Source organism: Perca flavescens, chromosome 18 (genome assembly GCF_004354835.1).
Source record: "Perca flavescens isolate YP-PL-M2 chromosome 18, PFLA_1.0, whole genome shotgun sequence".
Lineage (NCBI taxonomy): Eukaryota > Metazoa > Chordata > Actinopteri > Perciformes > Percidae > Perca > Perca flavescens.
The window spans coordinates 26,542,714-26,563,100 of NC_041348.1; the positions used below are offsets into that span (position 1 = coordinate 26,542,714).

At 39.3% G+C, this 20,387-nt stretch overlaps 1 protein-coding gene across 2 annotated transcripts in view; it reads left to right on the forward strand.

Moving 5' to 3' along the window:
• The first annotated feature begins 826 nt into the window (after positions 1 to 826).
• Positions 827 to 20,387, forward strand: part of fam184ab (family with sequence similarity 184 member Ab) — a 179,314-nt gene continuing 159,753 nt past the window's right edge. For both annotated transcript variants that reach the window (XM_028604891.1, XM_028604892.1), the window contains exon 1: positions 827 to 1,578. In XM_028604891.1, coding sequence (XP_028460692.1) covers positions 1,414 to 1,578 — 165 coding nt within the window. In that variant the 5' untranslated portion in view covers positions 827 to 1,413. The remainder of the gene's footprint in view (positions 1,579 to 20,387) is intronic.

Consider the following 20,387-nt stretch of genomic DNA (forward strand, 5'->3'; position numbering starts at 1 on the left):
ATACAACATGACAGCTGTGACATCCCTAAAAATAAAGAGGATAGTAGAAATTGTATCTCTGAGAAGTGAGCCCCTGTGGCTGAGTCATTTAAATGCTCTAAACTACTTTCTTAATTCTAAAATGTAATTCGAGACATAACTTTTTTTCTGATAGGTTATTCTTTGTATTGGTTGTTTATTTATGCTCCCCCCGCGACCCGACACCGGATAAGCGGACGAAGATGGATGGATGGATGGATGGTTGTTTATTGGGTTTTTCAACAGACACCAATAGAACAATTCAGAAAAATAACAGAAAAAGTAAAAACAACAATATATCAGACAATGTCTAGACATATTGAGAAATCTGTACCAGGATTATTGTTTTTATTGTATGTATTTCTATTTAGTCTTTTGTTATATCATTTTATTTCACTTACAATCGATGGACAATGTGATGAGACTACAGCTGATTGGGAACTGACTAATAAACGCCAATTAGTGTGTGTAAATCCGGTTAATTAAGCTAATTTAGTTCAGATGATTGACTGAATATATAATATTCAGTGTGTTTGTATTTGTCTCATTCTTCATGAGGTCTTTTATTTTGAAGAAAAGCGAGGTCAGGTAGTCCTAGCTAGTGTGGCACTGGACACCAAGTGGCTACGACCACGAGTGTGATTTTCAAATTAAACCACAGTATTGCTAAACAATAACGCCCACCCCTTGAACGTGACATCTCGCTTTCACCGACCACGCTCGCTGGATCTTTACATGTAGCCTACAGTACGCTCACGCGTCCTTATAACGATTTTTCCGACAGCACCTGAAGGCAGCGCTGCTCCCATCCTACGTGAATGCAGCATACACTGTTGAGGTGATCCATGGCAACAGAGAGGAGCAGCAACCAACCGCTGAGCCTGTCCTACACACTCTTTCTCACACACACGTACCTTGAATCTCTACACACTCTCAGTCAATGTAGCCTGAATGCACCGAGGAGGAATCACTCTTAAAGGCTCCCGTTGAGACATTTCGGTATCAAGGTGACCGACCGGGAGCCAGTCAGAAGCCCGAAAACAGCCCCACATCAGCGCCAGGTGACAGCAGACAGTACCCGCACATTGGAACGCTGAAAACGGACACATTTGTTTTTGAACGGACAAGATGGTAGTCGCTAACGTTTCTAGAGCTTAAAATCCCAACATTCAGCCTTCGGTGTACTATTTTCCGGACCCAAGCAAAATGAAACAAAATGTTAACAGTTTGTGGTCTAAAAAGGCTTCATATATTTGATTAATTTTTGTTGTGTCGAGGAAAGAAATCCGACACTGTCCCATTCCTCTCCACCTCTGGCTGGTCGTCTCCTTAGCACTGTTCAGTTCATTATTACAGCACATATCTCTCTTAAGCATCTGAAGCATCATCGTGAAGATGGCGACTGGGTCGGGTTGGCAGCAGCAGTTTTACTGCCCTGCCGGTCAGGGGAAATTTACTTCATCCTCGGCAACCAGCATGCCCTTTCAGACCGGCATCGCCATGGAATATACCCAAGACCTGCACCTGAAGATGAGCAAGAAAATAGCACAGCTAACAAAGGTAAGGAGTGTTAATACGAGGCCTATTCTTCACTCTCCCTGAGCGGTGTTCTCAACCCCTGGGTTAGACCCTGTATACCTCCCGTTCTTGTGTAGGAACATGGGCACCAAACTCCGTTAGGAGTTGTACCTATTTAGTTGTACATCTCTCACTGATGAACGTTCCTAACAAGTATAACAAGATTTACATTTTTTTCAGAATTTCAAGAATCTTTTGTTACTTTCGGCGTTCATAAAACACAAAAAGCACTAATTTTTCCAGATAACAAAAAAAATAACTTTTACAAATGCTCACTACACAGCCGTGTACGAGGTACGTGATTAAAGTTTGACTTTAATTCAGATGCATGCTGCTTGGTGTTTTAATTGTTCACCGATACACATGTAGCTACTGTTTTTTAATGCTTATCTAAAACGTCTTAAGAAATGCGATAAAAGCATGCACTAGTCAAACGGCAAAGGAACCTAAAACGGTAAAAACCCTTCAACCGAGTTTGGAGAGAATTCCTGCTCTTACTAAAAAGAACGGTAGCCTACGCTTGGGTGATGGGAGCTGCCTGAATGCGAACCCATCTGTTCGGATGCTGCATCCATTAATATCGGGTCCGTTAGCCACAACACAAATCAGATCAGTCATTAATAATCACCTGCAGCAGCATAGACTGTGCCGGCATTTAGTTTTACTTGCCCATGTTCATGTTGTTCTGGGCGCCTTTTTAAATAATTATGCAGCAGAATAAGGCACTTCCTCCAAACTTTGATCGTTCGTGATGACAAGCAGTACTTGAAAATGAGACGCAGATTAAAAATGAGACAGGCTCGCTGATAACTGGGCATTTTATTATTCTGTTGCAGACATACAATTCCCTTTACTCCCTCCTCTCTTACTTCTTTAGGATATTTTATTAAGTGTATAGGTACGTGTGTTGAATTACAATTTGGTGCCTTTTGATTTGGTACGTGTATTCATAAAGCATACCATTCTAGGAAAATGTGTAGCCTATTGCATAAATCATGAGCTCATTAACAGGAGTTGGTTCAGTTAAACATTGAATTTGCTTTGGTCCAGCTGAATATAGGATGTTATATTTCTACATTGATTGGAGTCTACCTGTGGGCTTTCAAGGGCATTCCAAATGTTGTTTATTTTTTTTGCCCTGGCGCTGCTTCTCCTGCATTTATCTTTCACTTTTCAAAATGAAAGGGTTCAAACTTCTAACCCAGTGGAGCAACCCCTCCACCACATTCACCGAGGGTCAAAGCATGTTTGTGGCTCCAGTATGTCATTATCATCAAGCAGTAGGTTGAACAAACCTGCACATTTCCAGCTGGCTTTTTTTTTTTTTTTTTTTTTTTTTTATCGAGGGGCCTCCTGTTTGCTACTGAAGGCTTTGACACCTCAACTTGGTTATATCCTCCAAGGATTTGCTACTGACACTAACATAAGATCCGTGCTCTCAGTATTTTTCTTTGTTGCTAAGGAAGTGGAGGCTGAAAAAAAATCATAATTCAGCAGCCTTGGGCTAGGTGTGTGCCAAGCCTTAGTGCAATGTGGACTTTCAATAAAAGAGTCTTTTTCACCTTGTGAAAAAACATCCTCTATACCTATCATCTAATATACACACACACACACACACCAAGGAAATAACATGCATTATATTTCCTTATTTTTTATGTAAAAGTGTTTTTTAGTTATATTTTACCAGTAGGCAATTTATACGTAACGATTTCTACCAACAGATTTTTCTACAGTCATTCCCACATGCCTTCTTGATTCTCTAGATTATAGTCGGCTAATTCTTCTCATCTATCATCTAGAAATGTTTAAGCTTTCTTCTCTTGGTGTGTTGTTAAATCAACACTTTTTTTAAGCAATTATGTGATCGCTATGCTTGAAATTCTTATTCGCAACTTCAGAAGTTTCACAGAGGTTTCAGAGTGGCAGATTGGCTAAATGAATAGTAAAAACCTCTTTAACTTTACATAGGGAATCAAAAATAGTTGTGTCACGGTGGCTGAACTCAATTTATTTTGCAAAATCCAGCACAAACCCAACAATAGGGTAAATTTGTTTGAAAAGTGAAAAATATGAAGTTGTCTCACTGTTTGGTTCTACAGCATTTAAATAACTTCACCTTTGTGATAAAATAATTTAGTTTTAGCCACATTTTTACCTAGACATACATGTATTTTGACCTGCAAAGAACCAAAAAGGCAGAGTACAATGCCAAACAACACCAAAAAAGGTTACCAAAAAAGGTTACAAAAAACATCCCTATTGGGAGAAATTATGCACAAAACATTGCCTCACCAGCTGTGGTAAATATGCATTATTAATGCATGATTCATTTCTTTCACATTTCAGGTCATTTCTTAAATGATTAAAAGGAGTACATCACAGATCACTGAGTTGAAATTTCACATGTGATGCATTTGCCTGTTGTACATCAAATAAATCGTATTATACAACAAGTAGATCCGACCAGGCAATCTGATTGGTCAACTGGAAATTTAGAACATGCTCAAATCAGCATGACAGCACACCCAGAGCCTTCTGAGCACACCAGGCGCATCGCTTACAAATATTACTCTGCCATTTCCATGTCAACTTTACAGAGTTGAATTTGAAACATTTGTATTAGTGAAAATAAATCGGGAACCACAGTGGAACACACAGAAACTCTTCAACATATTCATATAAAGTGATTCATCGGGTTCGAAGGACTCTATTTTTATTTATTTTTTTACAGCGCTCCGTACTGGAAATGTTTGGATCACATCAGCTGTGCCGGTGTTACGTCGCTATGTTAAAAATAGCTGCTACGTGTGAATTTTGCGGACGTACATGAGCTAAATATGTTGATAGAATTTTTTTTCTCCAGCAGATATCTAAATTACAACACGATTGAGCTAGCAATCCAGTATTGTGTTTTATATGTGCGGTAGTTATTCAATTTAAGAACACGATCTCTACAAAGCTAACGTTAGCTTAATTGACTAGTTGACTTACGTTAAACAGGGACAGGAAATCAGCAAATATCTTAGTCATAACAAGATTGAGCTAGCAAAGCAGTTTGGTGTTTATATTTGCCGTACTGTATTCAGCCTATTCAGTTCGGGAGGTCTCACGATCTCTACAAAGCTAACGTTAGCTTAAGTTGACTGACGGGCTTACTAAACGGAATTTAGAATAGAAATCGTCTTTTTTTGTTTTTGAGAGCGAATTGCCCCACAATATGAATACAGTTCGATTAGAACTTTTATTTTGTTGGTAACTGTTACAATATTACACTAGGGTTTGATTTAACGTCATATTATTGGCACTTCAGTGATGCTTACGGACCTCGGCGCAAGCGTGGTGCCAATCATGGCGTCAAATCGAACCCTCTCGTGTAATGTTGCTTAAATAATCCATCTCAAAGGGAAAATATGAATTTCAAGCATAGTGATCACAAAATTGATTTTGGAAAGTCCACATCTTATCAGTTTTATTTAAAAATTCCAATCCAAATATTAAACCTAGTTACATCAGATATTTCATAGTTATTTCTTTGATGATGGCATGAGAATATTACTGAGTAAAAGCTGAGGTGAACAGTATTTCCAGTAGTGCACCATAAGAGGAAAATATGCAATATGTGATAAGGTTTTTGAATTTCGCCATAACGATATTTCTTGCGATAAATAAACAGATATTAAAGTGTACTCAGTTCTGCATTTCTGCTGCTTTCGGTATTCTGCTAAAATACAAAACAAAAATTCTTGTTGAATTTAAAACAAACAAAAGGAAATATTTTCCAACATTATTTTATTGAACAAATTTAACATTGAATTGAATATAAAAGGTGCCACTAAAAAAAGAATGACAGCATCTTTTTAAACTGTAATTTTAAACGGATTTTTTCTTTCAACTAACACAAATGCTATCGTGATATGTCGCAGCCTTTTGCGATGTGTACATTGCGCCAGTTTATGTTGCGATAACGATAAAAAAACGATAAATTGTGCAGCCCTAATTTCCAGCTAGTATTTATCCAACAGAAACAGTAGAGAATGGTATTTTCATATGTCAAGTCCCATAATTCCCACACACTCCCACAGGCGTCACATCTGAGCCCCGTCTCTCCGTGCCTTGTTGTATTAAGCCATAACAAAGCAGGGGAATGGGCCGATGGCACGCAGGCCATCTGCTCACACTGACCGATGATCTCCTTTGGGCCAGAGCCGCATTCAGGAATAAATTGCAACTTTGAAACCTCTCTGAGCTGCTCTCTGATACATTACAGGCTAAAAGATTTCCAGCTTGCTGTGTCTGAGGACGACTCGAGCCATTGAGGCATCTGAATGCTTCATTTCATACTTTGACTGGCTTACTTTAATCCTTAGTGTCTTTTTGCGTTCTTACTTTGCATTTTATGATTTATCAAGTTCAGTTCCCTTTTTGTTTTGACACTCAATTTCTTATTCCTTGTTATATTTTGGTGCATTTTGACTGGTCTCTTCCTCTTTTGAATCTTCTAATTTCTGATGATGTGCTCTTTAGTTAGCACCGATACAAAAGTACAGTGTGCAGCAGTGTTGTCAGTTCAGCTTTGACTCTAACATATGTACGCTTTTGCAGGGACTTCATGCACTGTCAGTAAATCAGTCATTGATTGCTATTCTCCTGTGGCGTTGCGTTTTGTGATGCAAGACTTGTTTGCTGCCACAGCTATTTAAGACTTCTTGCAGTAATTTTTAATCCCACAAAGCTGCTTTCCGGCCCTTTTGTGTAGTTCAGGCTCTGCGAGGATTTTGCTGTCATAATTTTTGGAAAGCCGTATTTTATAAGTTATACCCTCTGATGGTTTTGCCTTGTATTGTAGTGCCTCTGTCAAAAAAGAAGGCAGTGTAGGGATTTAGCTGCTATGGCAACAAGTTTTATATAATTTATAATTCAGGGCAATGGCATATAAGAAGTGGGCCGAGGATTTTTCTAAAGGAATATGCCTGATTTTGTAACCTGTCCACATTGAATCAGGACTGAAGTTCCTGGTTGTTGTGAGAGCGCTGGGAAATGGGAGTGGGCAGCATGTCATTTTGCATCGTCAGGAGAATGCTTTAAAACAAATGTATTACCCTAGTGTGTGTGTGTGTGTGTGTGTGTGTGTGTGTGTGTGTGTTTGTGTTTGTGTGTGTGTCATCAGCAATGCCTGACTGACTTTAGTGTCAAAGCGAGTCAGAAATAGACCTCTGAGCGATTCATGTATTTCTGGACGTAGGGATTGCAAGAGACAGAGATAGTGAAATACTGTAGTGTGTGTGTGTGTCTGTGTACAGTGTTTGCAAGTCATATTCTGTAGTGCAGCAGCACCACAGAATCATCATGTATAAACAATTCAACAAATTAGAATTTAAATTTTAATGAATACATTTGAAAAATTACTTTAACTAATATTTTTAGCTAATATCCTCCTGCCTGCTCTTTAACATTTCTGAATTGCCGTCAAATGTTGATGATATTGTGCAGCAAACACTGGATAATTGGCTATACCTGTACCAATATGTGGGTGTAAAGATAAAGTAGTACAGGACACAAATATTGGCTTTTTTATATTGAGAATTGAGAGGACTGGGGGCCAGATGTACGTACGTTTGTGAACGTAGCGTTATCAGCGCCATGGCCAACCCGCAGAAAGCACACGCTGTGATACTTCAGCTTACGTCGTATTTACCAAACCTGCAGTTCATCGGGTAATCAGCGCCTTTCTCCGCCCACTATACCGTAAATTGCGCTGTAGCAAAGCGTTAACTATACTTGTGCTATGATACGGCTGAGTGCAGACTGCGATATTCCCACTGCTGATGCTATGACTGTTTGAAATGATCCTGATGCCGATATTTGACTGTAGCGAGGAGTTTAACAACTGCTGGAATGGAATGTGAACGCTGAGTCGGAGATTCAATGTCATCTTTGATTTCTTCCAGTAACTGTAATATTGCTTGGCTGCTTAATCTGTAACGCTCTGAATGATTTTGTGTTCACTCAACTGAAAAAGTGTGATCCTTGTGGCAAAAATCGTTTCAGCTCGTCTCCTTGGCCTACGTCTTCGTCTTGCTCGGATTACTGCTGCCATTTCACCAGGAGGCATATGGAGGTTTACACCTGCTTTTAAGAGGCGGAGAATTTTCACCGCAAAATAGAGTTGTTGTCGCGGTATGTTTTTCTACATACCGCGGAATACATAATTAGGTGCACTTTACGCTTCCCCTCCCATCTCTTTATGGAAAACTCCCACTTTCCCCTTGACCCTCCCGTGAATGCATATGCATGACATGGAAAAGCGCAATTTGCCATTTTCAGTTCCCGCCACAGGCAGTCTGCGCATTTACCTCAGTGCGGCCTGTATACCTCGCCATGCTTTCACGCGCACGTTGCGAAACAAATACGCCTGAAGTGGGCGCAAAAGCGTTAGTACATCTGGCCCTGGGTGTTATTCTCTAAGAATATTTATTAATATTCTGGTTAAACCATTATTGATAATCAGCATTGTTCCTTTTGTTCAAGTGTCTCTGACTGCGCTTCTTACTAAAGACCCCAAAAACATAAAAACAAATTTACACAAACTGCCATTCAATCTAAGGCACTGTATTGGCTTAAAACACACACAAATAGGCCGTCATCACTTGGCAGCAACATTAAAGCCAAGATGCGTGCGTGTGTGTGTGTGTGTGTGTGTGTGTGTGTGTGTGTGTGTGTGTGTGTGTGTGTGTGTGTGTGTGTGTGTGTGTGTGTGTGTGTGTGTGTGTGTGTTGATGCCATAATCCAGGGGTGGTAGTGCAGTGATCTGTGTGGCTTGGGCTGGGTTAGAGAGCAGATGGTCTGAGCAACATGACTCCAGACTTGGGAATAGAGGATGGCTGATTCACTAGGGATTATAAAGCCTGATAGTGCTCATTCAAAACCAAAGCTAGAGATTTGTATTTTATTTTGAAAACTTTCATCAAAATATGTATAGTGCACTGTACTGTACTCCTGGCAGAGTGGAAAATACCCCTACTTCTACAAGTGTTACTGCTGCAGCTCTTATTATTATTATTATTATTATTACCCTTAGTATTATTAGTCATAATAATACGTATTGCTATTTCTAACAGTGTTTTCCCTAGGTCTGTGGAAGACTTAGGTGCATGTATTTGGCGGGGGTGGGGGTGTGTGTCACGTAATTTTGGACCATTATTATTACCATATCTGTGCCTAAAACATGGAAAAACTCAAAAAGCTTAAAGACAAAACTTGCTGAAGAATCCTGGCTGAGCAAGTTCGCCTGTAGAAACATTTGTGTGATTCTTCATGTATAGACTAGAGTGCGGATCGGGCCGCACTTTTCTGTCCGAGCCCCCCGAGCCCGACACAGTTAAAATCTCGTTTTTTTCTCATACTAATGACACATGCGTTTGTTTGTGTGGAAAGCCCGCTTTTATTAAGCAACTGTAGAAAGGCATTAGGAAATGTCAACAGATGAGCGCATCAGCGCACACGGGGCAACAAGCGCACGTTAACACAGGCGCGTGCGTGTGTGTGTGTGTGTGTGTGTGTGTGTGTGTGTCTGTGTGTGTCTGCGTGTGTCTGTGTGTGTCTGTGTCACAAAAAATGAACCTTTGCATCAAGTGAAACAGGCCCATTGGCTACCTATGTAATAAGCTGTTTTAAATAAAAAATGTTCAATGCCTTATCGCGCTGATGTGACCGAGCCCGACCCGAACCCGAACATCATTTCTAAATATCTGTCCTGACCCGGCCCGTCGGGTCCAGTCGGGTCCTGTCGGGCTCGGGTTGGGTATCCATCCTCTAGTACAGACCACTGGGAGTCAAATGATCTTAAACGTGTGGTCAAAGAGAGTGTGTAACAACATGAGAGATCGTTTTGTCAAAGCTAAAAAAACGGAATCATGGAAAGAGTGTTCTTAACAGTGTTACAGGCAGAGTAGTTTCGATTTGGAGGTAAATGACAGTCACGTTAATGATTAGAGTAGATAAATGTAATGTTTTGCTTTGTCCCGTGCGAGTATAGCCCAACTTTAAACCTAAGAGCAGCCTGGGTTATTAAAACCTTGGTAATATCCTCCAAAGAAATTCAAGGATACTCCCAAGGCACCGATTTTATAAGCAGTTTCTATAAATCAGGTGTTGAAATGTTACTTCCTGTGTAAAGAAAATGACTGATTTTGTTTACAGACAGATCATTTTGTTGTCCTTTTAGACCTATAGCATTTACTGTGTGTACTGTAGTGTGAGTGGTGTAAAAGGTGCTGAGTGAGAGAGGTGACAAAACACGCTGAGTGACATCTCATTATAAGCTGTTATTTATCACAGAAAATAGGAAGTGCATGGACGAGTGATGTCACCGTTGTAGGTCCTGAGAGTCTCACAGATGCTGAAAGTACTGGGCCGTGAATTTCAATTTTGCAATCTCTAAATTTAGGAGAAGGAAAACCGTGTGTGTGTGTGTGTGTGTGTGTGTGTGTGTGTGTGTGGCCTGCTGCTATGAGGGCCTGCTGCTGCTATGAGGACTACAGCTTATTAACCTCTGCAGGATGCTCCTTCGCTGATTGTGACAATTCACTGTCAGATTTCATTAAGATACGCCCATACACACACAGTGATGTCACCGTTGTAGGTCCTGAGAGTCTTTTGTGGAGGTGACAAAACTGGAAAGACTGGCCCTCACAGATGCTGAAAGTACTGGGCCATGAATTTCAACTTTGCAATCTCTAAATTTAGAAGGAAAACACAGAGTGTGTGTGTGTGTGTGTGTGTGTGTGTGTGTGTGTGTGTGTGTGTGTGTTGCTGCTATGAGGGCTACAGCTTATTAACCTCTGCAGGATGCTCCTTCGCTGATTGTGACAATTCACTGTCAGATTTCATTAAGATACGCCCATACACACACACACACACACACACACACACACACACACACACACACACACACACACACACACAGAAAGATAGTGAAAGCCAGGGCTAGTGGTAGGGAGAGGTGCATGCTGGCCTCAAGCACTATCCAGTACAAATAAAACACTGCTGACATGCCTGTTGACTTACACACACATGCTTAGATGCACACACATACACTGGCTCATAGGTTTCCGTGGTGTGTGCGGAGGATGATTTGATCAGTCATTCTTAAAGTTTGACCTTGAATGTCCCCTCAGCCTTCGGACAGCCAGAAGCCACATTGCTGCTTCTCTTCTCAGTTCTATACAACCCATATTCCGTTGTCATCGTGGAAAGTCTCATGAGAGCCGATCAGTGTCTTCCACCTCAAATATGAAGGAGGTTTGTCTTGAAACACAGCCAGTGTGTGTTTTATTAGTACTGTTATGAGATGTATGACCTGAGAACTCATTCCGGCATCGTGTGGTGGGATTGTGATCAACAGACTGTAAAAGCTGCAATGAAACCTGCCTCACAGATTTTCTGAATGACAACTGTTAGTGTAAGTTTTGTGAATTTGTAGGACATGATATAACATTTATTGTATCACAGTATATGAAATACTAGTGGCTTTAAAGGAACACGCCGACTTATTGGGAATTTAGCTTATTCAGCGTAACCCCCAGAGTTAGACAAGTCGATACATACCCTTCTCATCTCCGTGCGTGCTGTAATGCTGTCTGACGGCTCCAGCATTAGCTTAGCCCAGCACAGATCCTGCAGGTGAATGGTTCCAGTAATCCTACTGCTCTGAATTATGACAAAAGTGACAAAATAACGCCAACATGTTCCTATTTACATGTTGTGATTTGTAGAGTCACAGCGTGTACAAAAAACAACGTAACATGAGACACAGCCATCTTCTAACAGTAAACAAACCGGGAACTATATTCTCAGACAGGCTTGCTGCGAGCATATCACTCCGCCCAAGTACTATATTCTTCCGCCTGAAAATATAGTTCCCGGTTTGTTTACAGTTAGAAGACGGCTGTGTCTCATGTTACGTTGTTTTTTGTACACGCTGTGACTCTATAAATCACAACATGTAAATAGGAACATGTTGGCGTTATTTTGTCACTTATTCGGAGCAGTAGGATTGCTGGAACCATTCACCTGCATGTTCTGTGCTGGCCTGATGCCGCTGGAGCCGTCAGACAACATTACAGCACGCATGGAGATGAGAAGGGTATGTATCGACTTGTCTAACTCTGGGGGTTACGCTGAATAAGCTAAATTCCCAATAAGTCGGCGTGTTCCTTTAATCCAAAAATATTAATATTGGGTTTCCATGAAATCCATCGCATTCTCAAATGTATCGTTGGTTTGTGACTCAAAAACCTTGAACTTAATATTGAATAAGAAATGCCGTTTTTTGTGTGCTTCTTTCTTTGAGCTTTTTTTGATAACTACATTTAATCAAAACACATTAGTGATGATATCTGAATATAACCCTGTTTAAAAACCCTGTGGTCACTAGGCATTGGAGTGAATTGGCAGGTTTATGTAGGATCAGACACACAGGAAGAGACAAGGAATTGATTTTTGTATCAGTTTTTCCTCCCAACAGGAGCCCTCAGGTGTTTTCCCCTTTTCCTTTGTAAAACACCCTTGCTCTGTGGGTTCATGGCTGTCTGGCAGAGAAGGAGGAATCTGTCTTTGCTCAGTAAGGGTTTAGCTCGTGCAAAGCAAGAGGGGAAAAAAAGATGACTATCACTAGCACTAAGAACAGGATATTTCCTTTGCTTATATGAGCTAGTAATGGGCCAGCAGTAGGTAACACATCATTACTTTGCCGGAAATCACTTGCAACAAGCCTCGCTCTGCACAGGATTGTTTAACAGTGAGGTTTTTCAGGTGATGTAACTGTCCTTCTGGTGGCCATATTGAAAGACAGCAGCTTGTGAGCAACAGCAGCTGTGCAGAGTTGTTTGTGCGGTAGATGTACAACGTATCCACGTAATTAGAGTTGGAAGAGAAACAGTAGGGTTAGTGTTGAACCATTGCTGCATGTGTGCCCGGTTTTGACCAATTCATGCAAATGATTTGTGGCTAAAATTATGTTAGTACAGTGTGTTTAGCAGTGTAACAATGCTATCTGGTTAGATATGAGTTACCATCCTGTTACGACCAGATTCCTAGAAAGAAATTTAGAACTGGTATTGAGCCCTCTCAGATGTCTCTCATTTAATAAGCTTGTGAATGTAATACATTTATTATTTGCTCATATGTTGCTGCCATATTTCTTATGCAAAACCATTTAAAATATTCCATTCTCTAACTCGTAGTCTAGCATGTACTGTAGATTTCAAAAGCCACTTCCAAGCCATATTATTCACTCATTCACACAGTGTTCTAAATCAGGAGAATAAAAGAAAATCAAAGGTATACAAGTGTACATAACGGCCTTGATGTGAAAAAAGGACAGAAGCAGCATACATTTGCGGGTTGGTGCATTTAGTCGGCTGAAAAATCCATATACAATCCATCATTAATGACAACTGTGCCGGGTTTCTCCTTTCCTCGCCCATTTCATTTTACATCCAACTAGTCAAACTTCTGCCTTCCTCTATTCCTGTTTATTTCTGCCAAGGAACCTGCCTGGGTGTGCTTTCACCCACTATATAGTCAACAGACACATACATGTGATTTTATTTGCATACAACGGTTGATTTACAGATCTACAGTATCTACAGGTATTAACTATCCATGTCTAAAATGGGTAACTATCCGAAACAGCTATCAAAAAAACGATTTTGAGTGAAAGCTACTGCAAAGTCTAGACCTCCCAACTTGACACCAGCCCACACATATAACTGGAAAAGGGAGCTTTTTGGCACACATTGTCAGAGGCACACATCAGGACTTTGGAGGCTAAATTCTGCTTTGACTTTCTCTTTTCTTGGCAGCAGTGTGAGACTACATGGCCACCAGGGACATGTCTACTCACTGGATTATATTTCTCTTTCCTGATGGGAGAGACCGACAAAGAGCACCTAACACACACAGTCAACCCTCTTTTTTTTATCATTATCAAGAGTATCATTCAGATTTTATAGGTTTAGATTTTATAAGACTCAGAGGAACAACTAAAGCTACAGGCAGTGCCTTCTACATTATTGCATCTGCTGATCAAGGTGGAAAACTGTCAATACATTTTATTTAGCAGCATTTACTGAATTTATTTACTACTTTCAGCTGTTAAATGTTCAACAGTTGACCTTTCAGATATTCAATTCTAAGATGATGAATTTTATATGTAATTATTTGGGTTGTAAAAACAGTTATATGCTATGTAGCCTAATGGTTTCGAATCGGTGAAATTCATGGGCCACATATCAGAGTTTTTGATTTCACACTCAGTCTTTGAATTAATTGATGTTTTCATAGTCTATATCCACGACATTCCACTTCCGGGGTTGGTCCGTTGCTGCCAGAAATTCCGCCAGATGTACTCTTTTCGGCCGGATGTTCGTCACCTTCCGTTTTCTTTGTGTTGGAATTTTAAACTTCGGTGGATTTCTTAATATTTTATCGGCGCTGTCTCACTGTCACAGAGTCCGCTACGGAGCGCAGGAGGAGGAGATGGCCAGACTGCATGGAATACAGGATAGCATCAAATACCCTAGCATTAGATAACTGCAGAACACAGTGTAGCCTAAATAACTAAATATCTGTCTTTAAAACTGTGCATATATCATCAAATGTCAAAGTCTGGAAATACAGACGTGAAGCTTGCGCGCAATTGTTACACTTAATGTCCTGGTTATCAGTCCCAACTTTAATACTGTTCGTGACAAAACCTGCATGAAGAATTGTATGTTTGCCTATCAGACTTTCTTTCGTCTTCAAATTGTATCTCGGGGCAGGCGATACCACTAGTTGACGCTGCAATTTTTGGCAAGGTGTCTGGGTCAGTGACAAATAAGGGTTGGGCAGATGAAAAAATGAAAAAACTTTGAAAAAGATTTTTTGAAGGCATCCTTGAGTTTCGTTAAAATGTATATTTTGTGTTATTGTACATTTTATTTAATTTGAAATAGGATTTTCACCATTTTTTTTAACAAAGGTAGGACCAAATGGACCTAAAATGTCAATTGGTGTAACCACAAAGGAATGATTAATATTTAATATTTCATCCACTACATTGTTTGTGAGTGCACTCATACAAATATAACTATTACCTATTTCCAAATTTCAGCCAAAAATAGATTTGATTAGGATTACTTCTAAATTTAAATTATATTTGTTATTGCAATATCAAGTGGTAGACGTGCTGGAAACATTTGTTTTCTAAATAATCTTGGACAAATTGTGTAAAAAGTCTTAAAATTGTGTTTCTACAGTGGAGTAGAGTATTACATTTTATCAAACATAAATTTACCTGCACATTATCATTTTTTCAAGAAAAATACTGGTTACCCCATTTGACACAAACCAGTTACACCACCTGACGTGATGCTTGTAAGTGACACTAAACTACTGAACTTGGCATTTAATTTCATTTCAATGACAAATATTTAAATATATTATAACTCATTAGATTAAATTAAACAACTAACATCTTAACAAATTGTGTGTGAACAGTATTTGTGTGTGAGAAAGAGGTAGATAGATGAAAAGAGAGGGAGAAGCAAGTCTGTTTAGGGTTGTGCATGCCCTTTAACATGTTTACAGGTAAAGAGCTCATATTATGCTTTTTGGGATGTCATAGGTGTACAAAGTGAAAAGCCCAAAGTCCCCCCAAAGGGACTTACCATCTCCAACAGAAAACACTGTTCACAAACTGCTCCAAACAGCTCTATTGTAGTCCAGCCTTTACTTAGAGACAAACGTGGTCACTTTGTAACACACGTTATAATGCTCACCTAGCTGCTAGCGTGGCACGCCCTCATACTCTGCTTCTGACTGGCTAGTAGTCCTTACCTAGCTACTGCGCATGTGCGACTCCCAACAAAGATGGAATAGAAGTGAGATCTCATTCTGTAGCTAAAACAGAGAGCTAAACACACAGGGTGAAAATAGGAGCTGCAGCAATGTGCAGTACAATAAAAATATGGTGTTTTTGAAAATTAAACCATGTTAAACTATTCTGGTACAACCTCTAAATGCAATTATTAACCTGAAAATGAGCATAATATGACCTCTTTAACTTATTCTGGTGCATTTATCGGAATTCAATTTGATAAACTGCATTTTTTCAATGGCATTTTTAATATTTAAGTAACATTTTATACTTAAATAATCCTTGAATTTTTAGGTATTTTAAAGTTGCTGTTCTTGTAACACATTAGAGGTCACAGTTCAACTGCCTCATTCTGTGTTATTAAATTGTTAAGAAATTATTGTAAAATTGCAATGGAATGATATGGAAATTTTAATTTAAGGGTAAAACTTTTTTAAACACTAAGGCCTTGCACTATAATGACTTAGCCTAGCCAAGCTAAATAAGCTATCTTAATTAAGTGTTGGATAAATTACCACCACTTTTAAAAAATTCAAACAAAAAACACATACAAATAGTTCTGAATAGTATTAAGTTCATATAACCTCTTGGACCAGTAACTGAACTAGTTATATTTGAAAAGATTGGCCAAAATTGAGAGGTTTGTAATAGGAGTCAAATGGTGTAACCGGTTACACCATTTGACATTTCAATGTAAAATCAAATTAGTCAGGCATTATAATGGACACATATATCAGCATATGGCCTTGGTGTAAATAATCAAAACACTGTTTTTACACTAAATACAAATATTTATTCAACATAATTTTTTTCTATGTTTTACTTGGGTCATACCATTTGACATGTGAACCAAAGAACTGAACTTAACCTAAAAATGTCTTATTAACTTATATTTATCAGAGAGTTATTAACCTTGTGATGCAGCAGTTATGCTGATCAGGGTCCTTTTCTCTGATGTAACTTCCTGTCATGTGGTCTTCTTGCTGATTTTAACAAAATGGCACCTTAAATGGTGGTTACACCACTTGACATTTCAGGAAGCTAGCATGACTGACAGGATTCCCTAAATTATTAAAATAAATATCAGCATCATTTTAAAATATATTGGAAATATGTATAATAACCTTTAATTTACGTTAATGCCCAAGTAGTTAATGGGATCTTTTATTAAGAAATTTGACCTTTTTAAGCAAGATAAAAATTTTGGTACAAAGTTTTGACGGTTACACCACTTAGACATTTTTGCCATTAATCGCCAATTATTCTCTTAAAATTAATTAAAACCAAACTCTTTAAAATATGGCCTCTAAAAAAGTAGGTATTAATGTAATTTGTTTGTCTTTTTTTTAAATTAAATGTATTTAAATTTAATTTAACCTTATAGACACAAAAAAATGTGCGTCACGTCATTGACCCGTCTACAATCACAAAGTGTAGTAAACATATAAATACTGCGGTGAACCCGTGCGTAATGCTGCATGATGGCACTGCTGGCCCTGCAGGAGGACTACGCTAATGGAAGAATCAGGAGAGAAAGATGCTTCAAGGACCACAACGATGACTGGCTAATATGCCGATTTAAATTCCCTAAAGCTGGGCTCTTGGATCTGTGTACTGAATTGGGTGCAGTAGAGAGGGCAACGCGCCAGGACCGTGCCATCCCAGTCCAAATACAGATCCTCACCACTCTGTGGGCAACCGGCTGTTTCCAGAGGGAAATGGCAGACAGCTAAGTTTAAAAAAAAAAAAAAAAAAAAAAAAAAATATATATATATATATATATATATATATATATATATATATATATATAAAATATTAGATATAATCTTCAACTTTATCACTAAGGCTTGTTTGGATTTATAGTTCTGTTAAATCTAGGTCTGGTATATCGAAGCTGTCCCCAAGTGCCGAAATGCGTGCCGTTTTGGACGGTATTATTAATATAAGTAGTCTATAGATCAGGCTTCCCTACACTTTGCAAGAACAGGCTGACATTATAATTCAGTTTGCAGCAATTCCTGAACGTCTGAGAAGTTTTTAGCTTTTTCCCCCCGCCAGTCGTCAGGATTTGGCGTAACGAAAGAACAACTGCCAGGGTCATTAACATACCGATCAGCATTCATGAGGTGCTTTGCATTGACTATTTTTGGTTCAAAATGGGCGTGTACAGGGCGGGATAAGAGGCGGATTCATGTACGCACACTTGTGGGTAATCTGTGATTTATAAAGGGAACATTGCTTACAGATGTGGGTACGCACGGTTTTATAAATCAGATTTTTTTTGGGGGCTTACGCCATTTTTGGCTTTTGGGCGTACGTATACTTTTAGTAAGGATCCTATGCACAGTTTTATAAATGAGACCCCTGGTCTGAAATCAACCTGAGCATAATTAGACCTGGTAAAAAAGGAAGATAAACCTGACCCAAAGGGAACATCAACACTGGCAGCATGATGATGCTTCACCAATTCACAATTTGTAGGGAGAAAGTTGGATGAGACATGTAGAGAAAGGTATCGTCTGCATATTGTGAGAATTTTATGACACCTGAAATAATGTATATATCATATCCGTATGAAACTATAATTCTGATTTATATTAACCAAATGGGTTGACGCTGAGTACTTTGCCTTTCTTATAGTTCTTACTTGCCTTTTCTTTCTGTTCTTTTTTTCTTTACCCAAGACCATGCCCATCTTGGCTCTTTCTAGAATTGGCCGGCCTGTTTACTCTCTCCTTCACATCCTCTCTCCATGTCTCTGTTAATCAGTCTGTCCTTCCCTCGAGCTAAAGGACATCCAAACAACAGCGGGGCTCGCTATGACTTCACCCAGCCCTCTGTCTGTCTTTCCATTAAGATTAGATGAAACTGATCCCTAAGGGGATATTTGGGCCATTATAACCGCAAACAATGACAGGATACAAGAAAGGAAAAATATAAATAGTAATAGGAGAATAACTACTGGATACGTTTAAAATATTCACAAACAAAATTAAGTGTAAATTGAATATATTTTGTATGGCTGAGACATTGTAAAAAAAAAAAAAAAAAAAAAAAAAAAAAAAAATACATTGTTGAGACTTTGGACGTGAGCAAGTGAGAACTGTAAAACAGGGATAAAAGAGTCATACCCTCTCCACTTTATCTTTTGTTACCATGGAGACAACAGTTTTTGCAATTCCTCAGTCAAGCTGTATGTCTGTAGAAGTCAGTTGTCTATGCAAAATATATTTTAAGATGAGAAAAAAAAAAACACATTTCAATCTATATTAATTCAACAAAATCAGCATTTCAGGCTGTTTTATTTCCCAAAGTACTATCTAAAATCCCTGTCCCTGAATCAACTCCATCAGATGTTAAGGAGAGGGCGAGGAATCACTGATAGGAACTGCAACTTCAGAAGGGTTTGTTATAACTCATTGGGGTATTGCAGACCATTACCCTAAATATCTATTTATCCTCACAGCCCTCTAGCCTGTCTTTACCCCGAGAAGCTGACTGCTTGACAACCCCAAGACTCAGCATTCCTCCTTTTAAACCAATCAGTTCTCTGAGTGATGGTTTATGTCCAATCAATAAAGCTCATTCTCTACAAATGCCTACATTGCTTCTCTATGCCTCTTTGTGCCTTACAGTAGATGTTCTACTCTACTTCATTTTTGTTCCATGTTGCAGCATGAGTAGTCTCACATTGCCAGACCTTCCTCCACAGTGCTGCACAGAAGGTTCTGGCTTTTCCACACAGCATTCTGGGATGGGAGAAAAACGTGCTCTGGTTTATTGGCATTTCTTTAAACCAATCACAATTGTCTTGGGCGGTGCTAAGTGCTGGACGGAGCCACGGTGTCACTGCAAAATGTGTACATTCAAATGTTGTTTTAGTTGTGCAACAGAAAACTCAGATTGAACAGATTGTTTCCGGCAGCACCGGAGCAATCCTGGAAGGGGAAAGCCGTAGATATAGACTAGAGCATGAGAGGCAGTCCAGTTTGGCCAGGTGTACAGCAAAGTATTAAACCTAAATGTTATCATTTTTAATAGCTGTAAAGCCAATAGAGCTGCCGTAGTGGCTCACAAAATAAATACACTTGCCGAGAACCTTTCATAAACATGCTTCCAACTTTAAGAGTTCTAGCCAATGTATCTATAATTGAGCAGCCCAGGCCAGAATCCCATGTTCAAATCCGCCTGTCTAATCAGCCTAATCAAATTGTAGTGCTGCAACAAAGGAGAGCATCCCAGCTATAGTAACCAGGGAGCTGTAGATTCACCCTAATTGTCAAAATTAAATTGCAGTGTTGATATGGGCACGTCGCTGCCCATAGGTGCTGACAAACCAAAACCCTGAATCACACAGGGTAGAAAATTCTGCTGCTTCACTGCTGTTTTCCAAACACTTGAACAACATACACTTCTGCCTACAGCTCAATAAGCCATGCAGCTGCAGCCAGCTGTGCCATCCGTCCTGTTGTCAGTCAGTGTCGGAGGAACTAAGTTTTGTCTTCTCTCTCTGCCTCTGCATTAGGGATTGCTTTAACAAGAACATGTATTTGTGTAGAGGACATTAAGGATTACTCAAAATGTCATGACATTCTGAGGAAATGTGCCTAAACAGGCAAAGGCTCACGCTAACTGGATAGCACTGCTGCTAGCTGGGATGCAAAAGAGGCTAGGAACCGATTGCAACTGGTAGTATGTGAGCTGTTCTGACCAACACAAACCGAAAACTGAGTCACTAGGTGAGTTTCATAATTGACTGTTTTGTCGTAGGTTTTGTTGGTTTTTGTTTCTAGTTCTTTATTCTCACAAATTAATTGAAAAAGATTTAAGGTGCATAATACATACCTTTACTTACATACATACAGAGGAT